The sequence below is a fragment of the Periophthalmus magnuspinnatus genome, chromosome 4 (assembly GCF_009829125.3).
Source record: "Periophthalmus magnuspinnatus isolate fPerMag1 chromosome 4, fPerMag1.2.pri, whole genome shotgun sequence".
In the NCBI taxonomy this organism is placed as follows: domain Eukaryota; kingdom Metazoa; phylum Chordata; class Actinopteri; order Gobiiformes; family Gobiidae; genus Periophthalmus; species Periophthalmus magnuspinnatus.
Window position 1 is genome coordinate 20,499,667 of NC_047129.1, and position 13,669 is coordinate 20,513,335.

Below are 13,669 nucleotides of genomic sequence, written 5' to 3' on the forward strand. Positions count from 1 at the left end.
AGTGTGATGTCACCCACGGCGTTCAGCTCCAAATGAAGCTCATCGAATACACACAATAATGAAATAAAAACCCCAGGATCATGTAGAGAAGGTTAATACGAACATTTAAGATCAAAATGACGAGTCTGACAGCAGCAGTTACAGAGAGAGGGGGCACAGTTTTTACACAGAAAGTGATTTGGAGCCAGAGTCGATGGAGCTGGAAGTGCACCCATGATCACTTCCTGTTTGGAACGTGGCGGCTAACAGGCTAACCATGTCCATTTACAGTCTGTGGTGTATTCTGGGTCTTTTCCATGTTTCAGTGGCATTGAGGCGTTTTAGACGTGTTTTATTCTGTATTTATTTTTTTTCTCTTTTGCTCTTGACCTGATACAAACTCACACATGTTTTCTCCAAAGAATCATTTTGAAATTACAGTTTTAACTTTGACCTTTACTTCTCCTTTTATTGAGAAACAACATGTACGTTGCATCAGTCGCCCAAAGGGATTGTGGGTAACTGGCGTTTGACCCGTGTGGTCAGCCACTCGGGTTCTGCTCTGAACACTGCAATAATCCTGTTTTAAGCCGTTTATGTGTTTGCTGTCACATTTTTATGCCTTTTATGTCATTGGGTTGAAATATTCTTTGCATCGCCATGGCAACGGAGCGTGGACACTGTGAACCCACGGCAGGTGTGTGACGACGTGTTTGTGCTGGGACTTTTTTCACTTTAAATTGTCTTAATAAAACATGAACAAAGAGATTAAAACTACTATAAAACCCTAAAGCCCCTGAGCCTTAACACAGCAGTGACAAAGTCTGAAACTTTCTTGACAAAACATTTGTTCATTATTAAGATTTTGTTCATGTTTTATTGAAGACTAAGTAATGTGCAGTTGTTTTAAAGTCTTACACCTGTCGATTCACTGGTGCGGTTGTTCAGTGACATCGGGCTCTTTCTGCTCCACTTGACCTGGAGCAGAGTCTCTAGAGCAGGGGCGGAGCCAGGGGGTGGGGGCGTGAGGGGGGCTTGAGCCTCCTGTAGAAGAGCCAAAGGACCCCATTGTTAAAAGGCTCTAAACTTTAGTCCTAATGTAGAGCCTTTGAAGACCTCCTCCCACCAAAAATGACTGGCTCCGCCCCTGCTCTGAAGTGGATTACCAAACATTACAAATATTCATTATTATTCTTAATATGTTTGTATTTTCTTTAAATTTGCAACTCGAGGAATACGATTTTATACACGTTTAACACTTTAAACACTGACATCTTTAAAAACCTCTCACCTTTAGTTCAGTCAGGCTTTGTTCTGGAGACCCAGGTTCCTCAGTGTGGCATTTAAACCTTTGCATTTATTCGATTACATGTGTTTTTTCTCTTGCTACTCCCTTGATAAACATGCAGACTGCCGCCTCTCCACAGATCTGACTTGTGGCCTGGTGGCGTACCGTTACCTGCTCTTCTTATCTGAAAGATAAGTTTAAAGCTCTAGGGTGAAACATTCTAAGCAAAGCAGTTATATCTCCATTGAAATATATCTCCAGCTGTGAATCCCCCACCACAAAAGTTCCTCAGTGCAGCTTTAGATCATGTTACTCTTAAAGTCAGGGCTCCGTCTTTGTTACTAAATATAAAACCTAGAGTGCTGAGGTCTTTTTCTTTAGAGTTTGACAAAAATAAACATCTGAACTGGATCTTCTTCCAGGTCAGAGGTCATGAAGGCTCCTGCCACCTGTGGCACAGGAAACACCTGGCATGAGACGGTCTTCGTTAGCATCGTTAGCATCATTAGCATCATTAGCACCGTTAGCGCAGTTAGCATCACTAGAGTCCAGGTCTCAGTGGGCCACTGGTCACTGCAGTTTTCTAACGCTGAAGTCAGTGGACTTGTTTCTTTAATGAAGTGGTTTTAGATGAATATTGTGATTTAAAATGTGTAAATTATAACAAAATGATCCACAGGGGACAGAGATGAGAACCATAGAGACACAAGCACAATAGGGCTGATTTAAATAAACTATTCTAATCAAGTGAAACCAGGTCACACCAGACTCATGTTTCTAAAAGCAACGACACGCTGTGAAGTCGTCAACAAGATCAGTCCCTTACCCATAATGCATTAGTGGACTGACTGTCACTTTGCTTCTAGTGGTCATCAAGGGCATTACCAGGTCAGATCACATCAGAGTCTCCACATCATTTCACTCGGTGTAAACAGAAATACTTCTTGTGACATGTTTCTGTTCATCATTTGAATAGTTTAGTGATAACTCATAATTTTGTACATTGTTTTAACCTGGATGCCCTCCCTGTTGCAGTGTACAGATTCTATGGAGAGTCTTGTTGAAGCAAAGACACAGAACTATCTGCTCGATTCAAACCACCTACCTGCTGGTTACTGGGCATGAGGCTGCTCCACTGCTCCATTACTGTTCAGATGTATGGTTTCGGGAGACTTGGTGTAATTGAACCATGTTTTATTTCATTGCGGGATAGGGCCAAACACACATGCTTCATTGCGAGATGATGCCAGTGCTTTGGTAGAGGGCCCGTTTCACACGTTGACGACCGCCATTTTGTATTTTGTGTGTTCTTTTCCATAGAAATCAATGCGATGTGAACATAGTCACCCCACGTCATAACTGACCACACTAAACATGTGTTGGTACAAGCAGAGGTCAGAGGTCAGAGATCGGAGTACTCTGTTAGTACATTTACTTTTACAAGTACATTAGGAGTTTTTAGAAGCCCCAGTATTATTTTTTTTGTAAAGTTGTGGTTCCTTCCCTCAGGAGACTTGATGTCGATGAAATGAAATAATCTGCCCTTTCTATGAGCATGTGCATCTACATGTACATGTACGTGCACGTGTACGTGCACGTGTACGTCTGTGTGGTTGTATTTGTGGATCCTGTTCCCTCAAACTGAAAAACACATCTGGCATTTCTCTGTTATGTCACTGCAGTATTTCGTTTGCAGTATTACTTCATTTCTGTAGTATTTTTTCAGTGTAGTATTATACGTTTATTTGTTCCTCGTTGCCATGGCGACGCGTGTACAGTACATCAATAAAACCTGGCAATAGCGTGTGACTGAGTGATACAATATTTAAGCTTTGCAATACAAATATATATATGGGACTTTTATTTTGAAACGTTTGAAACAGTTGAAACGTTTGTGTGAGCTGCTGGTTGGACTTTAGCTGCTTTTGCGCTTTGCTTTAAAATTGTGGATTTTTTTTTACCTGAAATAAACTGTAGACTTTGCTAAATTTTATATAAATTGTTGTTTATGTGAATAAAGTATTTCTAGAGCCACTAGCATGCTAACTGTAATGTATATAGTCCTGTTTTTCAAGCTGTTCATAATAATAATAATGATAATAATCATAATAATCATATGAATTGCATTGGGCTGAAACATAACACACTGAACAGTCTTTTTATTTATTTTTCCAAGGTGAATTTATGGAGACTTTTGAAAATAGATTTCTTTTTTCCTTTGTCTTATTTTGAGCAGAAGGAAGTGTCTTTTACATTCCTTAATAAAATGTGACTCAAGCAAAATGGTTTCTTGGCTTTTTTTGTTTAAACTTTCACAATAAAAGTAATAGACATCTGAGTTTATAATCGGACTAAAGTCCCCGAGTACATGTGATATTCCTCTGTAAAATGCCCTGCTCAGAGGTACAACAGCAGAGTACATGTGATAATCCAGGTGTGTGAGAATAAAATGCAATAAACAAATAATAAACAAATAAAAAGATGCATTTTTTTAACAGAACAAAAATGAAAAGCCGCTCGTTTTCTTCACCCAAACGCAAAGCAGACAGAATATTATATTGTTCTTTTGTGACATTCAGGGTCCAAAGTGGAGATCAGTTTGCATCAGTGTGAGATCAGCATCTGAGGCTTTTTATGAGGCGGACATGAGCAGAAACGTGACTCTGCTGCCCCCGAGCGGCCAAGGCGGGTACTGTCCTTTAAAACCAGTAAACAGGATCATTTCAGTCTAAAAACTGTCATGTTTTGTCTTTATATTCACTATTGGTTCATTTTAAAGATATATACAATACATCTGTTGCTATGGTAATGTGACAAGATGGCTTGTGGAGTAGTAGCCCTGTTTAAATGTCCTTAATGTTTTTATGTTATATATTTATTTTTGAAAAGAACCAGAGTTCATGATTAAACTTTTACAAACAGGATCATTTTACAAAGCTCTGAAAACATCTGAAAGTCAAATCATGAACAAATGTAGATTTAACAAACCAAGGCAACACCTGCATTTAAAGCTCCACAGTGTAACTTTACTGATGGAGATGCCGCCACCTGCTTGTCATCATGGAGATGATTTTGCTTTACCTTGAATGTTCCACATTAAAAAGCCCATGCTGTTTTCCGATCTGTGCTATACTAATGTTTCCTCATCACAAACCTGGAGCCGTTTCACACATTTACAGGACATGCTCCATTGTGTTTTTGAAAATGGTAAAAGGGGCTCTTAACTTGAAAACTACCACTTCATGACATCACAAGGTGGAACAGAGCATTTTGAGCTTTAGAGACGTAGACAGACTGATAATAAAGTGTTACTCAAACATGTGAATGAAACAAAACACAACTTGGTTTGTGCCTCTGGCACAAACCAAGTTACAGATCAGATCTGTGGAGAGGTCACTTTAATAACACTTGTTCAAGGTATTTTAGAGCAGTAAATTAATGCAAGATAAACAGTGCTTCATCTAGAATGTTCCACAATAGGACATTAACATCACCACGGAGACAAGCACATGGCAGAACCTCATCACAAAGGTTACACAGTGCACCTTTAAGTAAATACAGGACAGTATTTTAAACTTGGCTGGATGGGCTGCAGGAGGTCTGCCCTGGACACGCACCTGCCTGTGTGTAAATGTGTAAATGCACCTGCCTGTGTGTAAATGTGTAAATGCACCTGCCTGTGTGTAAATGTGTAAATGCACCTGCCTGTGTGTAAATGTGTAAATGCACCTGCCTGTGTGTAAATGTGTAAATGCACCTGCCTGTGTGTAAATGCACCTGCCTGTGTGTAAAGTCTCTCCACTCGTCCGTGATGTCATCTTCTTCATGCCTGAAGCTTTCACGCTCGAGGCAGCGTCGCTTTTTATTTTGTGGCATTTTGCACAAATGTTTCCACAGCAACTAAATATACAGAATATATGACATAAAACATGATATATCACATTTAGGCCAGACATAAGCTACAGGAAGTCAAACTATCGGCCGATACCAGAGACTAATGAAATTAAATGAGGAGAAAATTAGGAGAAAATCTGTGGAAACATGCAAAGGTCCATCTCTGCATCAGTCTGTGATAGGCAGGGGTCAAAGGTCAAACTCCTGTCCCAAAGTTCAGCTACAGACCAGACAAGGCCATGGGCTCAGGGGCTGAGGTCGTGGTGCCCCGGGATCTGCCGCTGCATGGCGGTCAGCTCCTCGATCAGAGATTTGAATGTGATTCTTTTCTCTGGAGCTTGTTCCCAACAGCGGCGCATCAGCTCGTAAACCTGCAAAGAAAGACCAGGTTAAAGAAACACGGACATAAAGAAACCACGAGGTTTATAATAAAAGACAAAGTTTAATTTGTCACTGGACAGTTTTAGAGGGAAGACGTTTGGCTGCTCATCCAAGCCACTTCTTCAGTTCTGGTGAGATTACTGCTGGACACTGCCTTATGTCTGTCTGAAGGGAGGAGCTAACGACACTGAAACTGGAAACAGCTTTTCTTTACAGTTTCAGTTTATAGGCCAGGTCTATTGAGATACACTAAGTGTAAACTGAGCCTGAGACCTACTTGGCACCTACTTCAACCTAGTAGGTCTAAGTACAAAGGGAACAATAGGGTGAGCCAGCAGGACCATTAAAGGTTGAAAAGAGGCCATTAAGACTGAAACTGTAAACAAAAGCTGTTTCAGTGTAGTTAGCTCCTCCCTTCAGACAGATATAAGGCAGTGTCCAGCAGTAATCTGACCAGAACTGAAGAAGCGGCTTTAATGAGCAGCCAAACGTCTTCACTCCTACAATGATTTGTCCAGTGACAGATTTAACTTTGGCTTTTACTCTGGATCAGACATGGATGATCGAGGGACACACAGACATACCATGTGGTTGTTTAGGGCTACAACCACTAGGGGGAACCACATCCTCAGAAAGGTTTATTTCTATTAATTTGAAGTGCAACACTTGCATGTGAACTAAAGGGGAAAACGCTTTGCGCTTTAACATCTTATCAAATAATGAAACTGAATGAGACCTGCTGAGCTTATAAACTCATCATGGTGAATAATGAGGATGCTCTGATGCATAAGTGAGGAGTAACTGGACGATTGCACTAACTCTGTGTATACACTGAACACAACCAGCTCATTTTAATCAAAGACTCAAACAGGAGTCAGACCTGAGCGACCACACTCAGACCTGAGTCACGTGACCACATGTGAGCATGTTCTGTGTAATTCAGTGTAAATGGGATGAAAACTACACATGGTTAAACATACACAGTTATTTAAGTGTTACTCTGTTTAAACTGCAGAACGCACAGCTCCTCGTCGTTTATACTGTTTCTATGGCAACAAACTGTCTCACCTGTGAATGTGAAAAGCCTGTTCTGTCTGTAAATGTCTGAAATCTGAGTAAAAGTAAAAATATATTCTCTCACTGGACAAAAAGTATTTTTGTTTTGTTTTGGGGGTAGGTGTCTTAGTATAAAGGCTGATCCTGAGCTGTGTTGGTGCAGAGTAATGGCAGCTCTTACCGGCTCTGGGCAGGTTTCTGGGCGGGGCAGTCTTTTTCCTTCTTTGAGCGTGTTCACCAACCGCACCACCGTCATCTGACCTTGAGTCGGGCCGATCATACTGAGGAACAGCTGCGGCACACAACAGTCACAGGGTCAGGAGACGCTAAGCCAGCACCGAGTTTCAGATGACATCACAGTCACGTTTCACACAGATGACAGATGACACTGTTATTGGTCTTGTTGTTGTACTTGTTCATGTTCTTGCTGATGTCCTTGTTCTTGCTGATGTTCTTGTCGTACTTGTTCTTACTGATGTTCTTGTTCTTACTGATGTTCATGTTGTACTTGTTCTTGCTGATGTTCTTGTTCTTACTGATGTTCTTGTTCTTGCTCATGTTCTTGCTCATGTTCTTGTTCTTGCTCATGTTCTTGTTCATGCTCATGTTCATGCTCATGTTCTTGCTCATGTTCTTGTTGATGTTCTTGTTCTTATTGATGTTCTTGTTCTTATTGATGTTCTTGTTCTTATTGATGTTCTTGTTCTTGCTGATGTTCTTGTTGTACTTGTTCTTACTGATGTTCATGTTGTACTTGTTCTTGCTGATGTTCTTGCTCTTGCTGATGTTCTTGTTCTCGCTGATGTTCTTGTTCTCGCTGATGTTCTTGTTCTTGCTCATGTTCTTGTTCTTGCTCATGTTCTTGCTCATGTTCTTGTTGATGTTCTTGTTCTTATTGATGTTCTTGTTCTTATTGATGTTCTTGTTCTTGCTGATGTTCTTGTTGTACTGGTTCTTGCTGATGTTCTTGCTCTTGCTGATGTTCTTGTTCTCGCTGATGTTCTTGTTCTTGCTCATGTTCTTGTTCATGTTCTTGTTCTTGCTCATGTTCTTGTTGTACTTGTTCTTGCTGATGTTCTTGTTCTTATTGATGTTCTTGTTCTTACTGATGTTCTTGTTGTACTTGTTGATGTTCTTGTTGTTCTTGTTGTAACACAGTGAACTCTTAGGTTTAGTCTTTGATTTTGTGAATTTACCTTTTGGATATTTCATGGTAAAGTACAATGTAATCTATAGAACTGTGCCTGACCCATAGACATGTTTATATAAATGGACATAACTAACGTGCTTGCCCAAACAGGAAGTTATCATGGGCGCACTTCCAGCTCCATTGACTCTGGCTCCAATTGACTTTCTATGTAAAACTGTGTCCTCTCTCTCTCTGTAACTGCTGCTGTCAGACTCGTCATTTTGGTCTTAAATGTTCGTATTAACCCGCTCTACACTTTTTTTCCACTGTTGTGTCTGTAAATCAAGATATGAACATTAATAACAGACAAATCAGGCGCCTTTTTTCCCCAGAGGTCACTCCCGCTAGTGTTAGCAACAGGTTTGATTGACAGCGTTAAGTGCCCGCTCCCTGCTAAACCAGCAGTGTGGCCCCAGATTGGCTCTTTCGTTGGTATGACATTCGCGGTTAACCTGGCTCTATATTGGCCCCTATAACTGCTCTAGTCTCAATGAGCTTCATTTGGAGCTGAACGCTGTGGTGACATCACACTCAGTCACTTCTTTACACGTTTTATGGTCTGACCCCTGAGAGTGTGACTCATCTGAAAACCACTAAGTTCAGTTGAAGTAAAATGATCGGTCTGGACCGTAACCTGAGACAGAGCCATTTGTTCTGGTAATTTGAGCTTTAAGAAACACTTTACTTGTTATGTAATGCACGAAATAAAAGCTTAGTCTCCATCTGACAGGTCCACAGCTGCATCGACCGCGTCCCCTTTAAAAACATGGGGCCAAGTCTGTCCATGCTGTTGGTTTGTTTGACCATCACCTTTGCTTCTGTCCAAACCACAAAGCTCTCATTTTGATGGGGCCTCACTGCTGGGAGCAGCAGAGGGTCCATTCTTGTGTAAAAATATGGTGAGAATTCAGTCTGATGGTCCAATCAGAAAGACTCAAACACCTCCCACCGAATCAAAGGTATAAAATCAGATGGGCTTTTGACATATCTGACATAATGTAAGGATATGGCGACAAATGAAATAAGCACAGAAACATGTTTTTAAATAAACATCATCAGGTCACAGCTGGAAACTCTGTCTACACATTTCAAATAGAGCTGCTAAACTGGGTGGAGTCTGGACCTGTAAACTGTATATAAAGTGTGTGGGCGTGGCCTTACAAACTGTATATAAAAGTGTGTGTCCGTGGCCTTACAAACTGTATATAAAAGTGTGTGTCCGTGGCCTTACAAACTGTATATAAAAGTGTGTGTCCGTGGCCTTACAAACTGTATATAAAAGCGTGTGTCCGTGGCCTTACATTCATGGGGCTCTTGGAGGAGTCACAGTAGGTGATCAGCTCGTACATGGTCACTCCAAAAGACCACACGTCTGAGGAGCGATAGAACTTACAATGGGTCAGACACTCAGGAGCGTACCTGCACACAACAAAACAAAATGTAAGAAAACAAAACACAAGAAAAGAAAATACAACAAAACACAACAAGAAAAGAGATAAGAGACCAGAGGGTTAGGGCCAAGATATAAACTTTAAAGAGGGGGTATTTACTTCTATGGAGGTGCATATGACAGGAAGTTTGTGAAGCTGTAGAGCATACATGTCAGAGTCAAGGCCCGCGGGCCAGATCCGGCCCTCGAGAGTGTTTTTTATGGCCCTCAGAATGATATTGATTTATTATTATATCCGGCCCGCAGGCCTCAGCAAGCCAGCGGCCCGCAGGTGTTTTACGCGCACCAATACTACATTTCCCACAATGCAACGGTGGCGCACAGCGCGGGATGCGGCTTCATTGTATTATTCATTTGCGGTCATTAGCTTAACAGCAAAAGTAAACTTTCAGATAACTATTAAAATGGCAAAACGGAAGGTGGACATTGAGTGGAGTGGACTCCAGCATGAGCGTGACAGAGGAGTTTTTGGCCTTGTGTCCTATGCATGGCACAACTACAGGACATGATTTGTACGAAGAAGTGTCAAGATGTGTAAATGAGATGGAGCTGCCTTGGGACAAACTCGTGGGGTTGACTACAGATGGAGCACCTGCGATGTGTGGACACAGGAGCGGACTGGTTGCGAGGATACGGGAGAAGATGCGGGAGGAGAACGTCACAGGTGAGCTGACAGCTTATCATTGTATAATACACCAGGAGTCATTGTGTGGTAAAGCCTTGAAAATGGAACATGTAATGAGCACCATCACGCGTGCAGTTAACTTTATCAGAGCTAAAGGTTTAAATCACCGCCAGTTCAAAGCATTTCTGAGCGAGTTAGAAACTGAGCATGGTGATTTGCCCTATCACACGGAGGTGCGATGGCTAAGCCAGGGAAAGGTGCTGCAAAGATGTTTTGAGCTGCGTGAGGAGATTTGTCTGTTCTTGGAAAGCAAAGGGAAAGACACAACACAATTCCGAGACGAAACGTTTCTGTGTGAAACGGCTTTTCTATGTGACATCACGAGTCACCTGAATGCAATGAACCTGCAGCTGCAGGGTCGGGGTCGAGTCATCTCTGATATGTACAGTACAGTGAAGGCGTTTAAAACCAAACTGACTCTGTGGGAGGCACAGATGCGGAAAGAAAACTTGGGCCACTTTCCTAGCTGCCAGACCATGAAAGAGAAGCTCTCTACCAGCGTGTTCCTGAGCGCAGTTTGCTGATAAAATTGGTGTACTAACCTCTGACTTCCGACGCCGATTTGCTGACTTTGAAGCACAAAAAAACAGGTTTTTACTGCTCAGTAATCCATTTGCAGTTGACGTGGAAAGCTCACCACCAAACCTCCAAATGGAGCTGATCGAGCTCCAATGCAGTGACGAACTAAAGGCAAAATATGCGGCAGTAGGTGCTGCGGAGTTTGTCCGTTTCATCCCCGAAACAATGGCCCAGTTACGCATCCAAGCTGCTCAAACGCTCTCTGTTTGGCAGCACGTACCTATGTGAACAACTGTTTTCTTTGATGAAGCTTAACAAAACATCACACAGAAGTCGACTGCTGAACACCTTCACGCAATCCTGAGAATTTCCTCAGCTCAGAGCCTGACCCCGAACATTAATGAACTTTTACAAAAGATGAGACACCACCAAGTATCAGCCTCAGCCTCAAACAAGTGAACATTACTATGCAATAACATATTTAGAGTTTTTACTCAGTTAAAGTTTAAAAGTTGAAGTTAAATATTTGTTTTCACAGCACATGTGACATTTCGTTGAAGAAAGTGTTGTTTTTATCTTATTTTTGCACTTTATTTTGTTGTATTTCAGTCCTATTGTGTTTTTAAAATATTTCAGTTGAGTGACTGATAGAAAATTGCTGATATTATTTATTTTTTTGAAGTAAATTTAGCCTACTTTTGCCATTTTCCTGAAAAAATATACTGATGGTGCCTTCATTCATTGCATCAAGGAAGTTTGTCTTTTGTGCCTGTTGAAAATTAAAAATTACTGACAGAGCCATAACAAAATATTGCCTTATTTATCTGATCCGATCATATATATTTGTTAGGTTTTCAGTAGGTTCAATATTAGGTTCACTAGACTATGTGCAGTCATTTTAAATAGTTTCAATGAACATTCGATGAGTCCGGCCCTCGGCTTGTAGCTAATTTTTTCATTTGGCCCCCTGTCCATTTGACTTTGACACCCCTGCTGTAGAGTATTGTTTTATGTCATGTTTTTGTATATTTAAGGAGAATTGTTGTGTGGGAGCATGGCCAACGGAGACTTGTGGGTGGAGCCTTGTACAGACTCTTACTGCTAACCATAAGGATGGTTTGAATAGGCCCGGGAGAGAACTCTAGATTACTCAAACATGGATATCTAACACCTCTCCATGTTTGTGATAAGGAAGTGTTCATAGAGACAGATACAAAAGTCTTTCATTTCGTGTTAAACTCACCAGAAAACGGGGCTTTCGTTCTCGTCCTTGACGATGTAATACCCGTCGTTGTCTTTGATGCTTTTGGTGAGGCCAAAGTCGCCGATCTTCACGGTGCGCTCGTTCTCCAGCAGAACGTTTCGAGCAGCTAAGTCTCTGTGGATGTAGTTCTTTGAGCCCAGATAGTCCATTCCCTGGAACAGTGCAATAAACAAAAACTAAATACACAAGCTAAAAAGTTACATACTGTAGCTTTAAGTAAAATTCATGTCCCTATATATTCTAAAACTTAAACCTAAATGTCCCTTTTTGGATGATGATGCCACGGTCACTTTCCCTGTTCATTCAGATGTTTTAAAAAGAGAAACAGCAGAGACAGTAATAGAATCTGAACTAAAATACATTTAAAAAAGTATTTCACTATTGTCCTTGTGTCTTTAATGAACGGCCATATTTATTCTTCTCCCAATAATAACAACAGTGTTTTTGTCCTTATATTGTGACATCTGCAGTATAAATAAATATAACCATATAAACCAGTACCTTGCATATCTGTGTGGCGTAGCTGAGCAGTGTGCCCAGGCTCGTCTTGTTTCTGTACTTGGGCAGATGTTCCTTCAGACTCCCCAGTGGTAAATATTCCATGATCAGTTTGATGGCTTGACCACCTACAGCACAAGAAAAAGAAAATTGAGTAACAAAATGACACGGTGACCCTCAGAGTTCAGGCTCAGCTCCTCGTCTGTGGAGCTGTGTCTCAAATTGAGTCGGCCCACACTCAGTCCGTCCACACACAGTCAGTGGCCCACACCCAGTCAGCCCACTCAGCTGATCCACTCACTCTCGTCCAGGCAGATGCCTTTGTACTTGACAATGTTGTCGTGGTACAGAGCCTTCAGGATGTTTATCTCAGTGGACAGGTTATTGCCCTGCTCCTCGCGGTTATCTGGTTTCAGAGACTTCACTGCCACCAGTTCCCCAGTTTTGTCTCCACGAGGGTCGTACCGGCACAACTCCACCTTCCCATAGTGACCCTAGAACAAAAATCAAACAAACCCCAATCTATCACACACTTTAATTAGCCAATATAACAAATGCTTCAGCCTGAAGGACCTACTGAAGCCTGAATCTTAAACTGTGTGTTCATTATAAAGTAAGCCTTTGTTCACACTTTATTGAGGCTAATTAAGGTGTGTGTATTGCAGTGTTAATGTTGAAACAGAAACCGATTTGTACCTCTCCCAGTTCTCTGATCTTTTTCAGGAATCGCTTTTCAAATATCGTTGGGTCGACGATGTTTGTCGGCAGTGGTTTGAAGCAGGGGTCTGGAAAAAAACAAACAGATCATTATAGAATCATGTGACAGTACCGCAGAGTCCTGTGACAGTCCTGTGACAGTACCGCAGAGTCTTGTGACAGTACCGCAGAGTCCTGTGACAGTCCTGTGACAGTACCGCAGAGTCTTGTGACAGTACCGCAGAGTCCTGTGACAGTACCGCAGAGTCTTGTGACAGTACCGCAGAGTCCTGTGACAGTACCGCAGAGTCCTGTGACAGTACTGCAGCGTTGTTTCCTGTGATGTCATTAAACATGTGTTTGAATCTTTTCTCATTACATTACTTTATATGTAGTAATTTTACATCCTGACCTAAATGTTCCAGCCTGCAGTGCCTCAATGTGTCTAGCAGAGAGCATATATGTGTGTGTGTGAGTGCATATGTGTGTATATACACACACGTGGACATAATTGTTGGTATCCTTGGTAACTTGAATCTGACAAAAGTAATAAAAAATTCTATGAAATTTAACCAGTGAAAGTCAGACATTGCTTTTCAACCATGCTTCAACAGAATTAAAAAACAACTCATGAAACAGGTCTGGACAAAAATGATGGTACCCTTAACTTAATATTTTGCTGCAGCTGCACAACCTTTTGAGGCAATCACTGCAATTAAACGATTCCTGTAGCAGTCAATGAGACTTCTGCACCTCTCAGCAGGTATTTT

The 13,669-nt window shown here is 41.5% G+C and overlaps 1 protein-coding gene across 3 annotated transcripts in view; it reads right to left on the bottom strand.

The window, feature by feature from the left end:
• Positions 1–3,405: 3,405 nt before the first annotated feature.
• jak1 (Janus kinase 1) overlaps positions 3,406–13,669 on the bottom strand; it is a 50,444-nt gene continuing 40,180 nt past the window's right edge. The window contains exons 19-26 of one of the 3 annotated variants that reach the window (XR_008648673.1): positions 12,900–12,988; positions 12,505–12,697; positions 12,207–12,331; positions 11,685–11,857; positions 9,089–9,206; positions 6,780–6,890; positions 4,941–5,532; positions 3,408–4,884 (exon numbers count right to left, since the gene is read on the bottom strand). Coding sequence is in view for 2 of the 3 variants with exons in the window: in XM_033964807.2 (XP_033820698.1) it covers positions 5,407–5,532; positions 6,780–6,890; positions 9,089–9,206; positions 11,685–11,857; positions 12,207–12,331; positions 12,505–12,697; positions 12,900–12,988 (935 nt within the window). In the remaining variant the exon portion in view is untranslated. Of the gene's footprint in view, positions 5,533–6,779; positions 6,891–9,088; positions 9,207–11,684; positions 11,858–12,206; positions 12,332–12,504; positions 12,698–12,899; positions 12,989–13,669 lie in introns of all 3 variants that reach the window. The other 2 variants (XM_033964807.2, XM_055221025.1) reach the window with 2 other exon arrangements.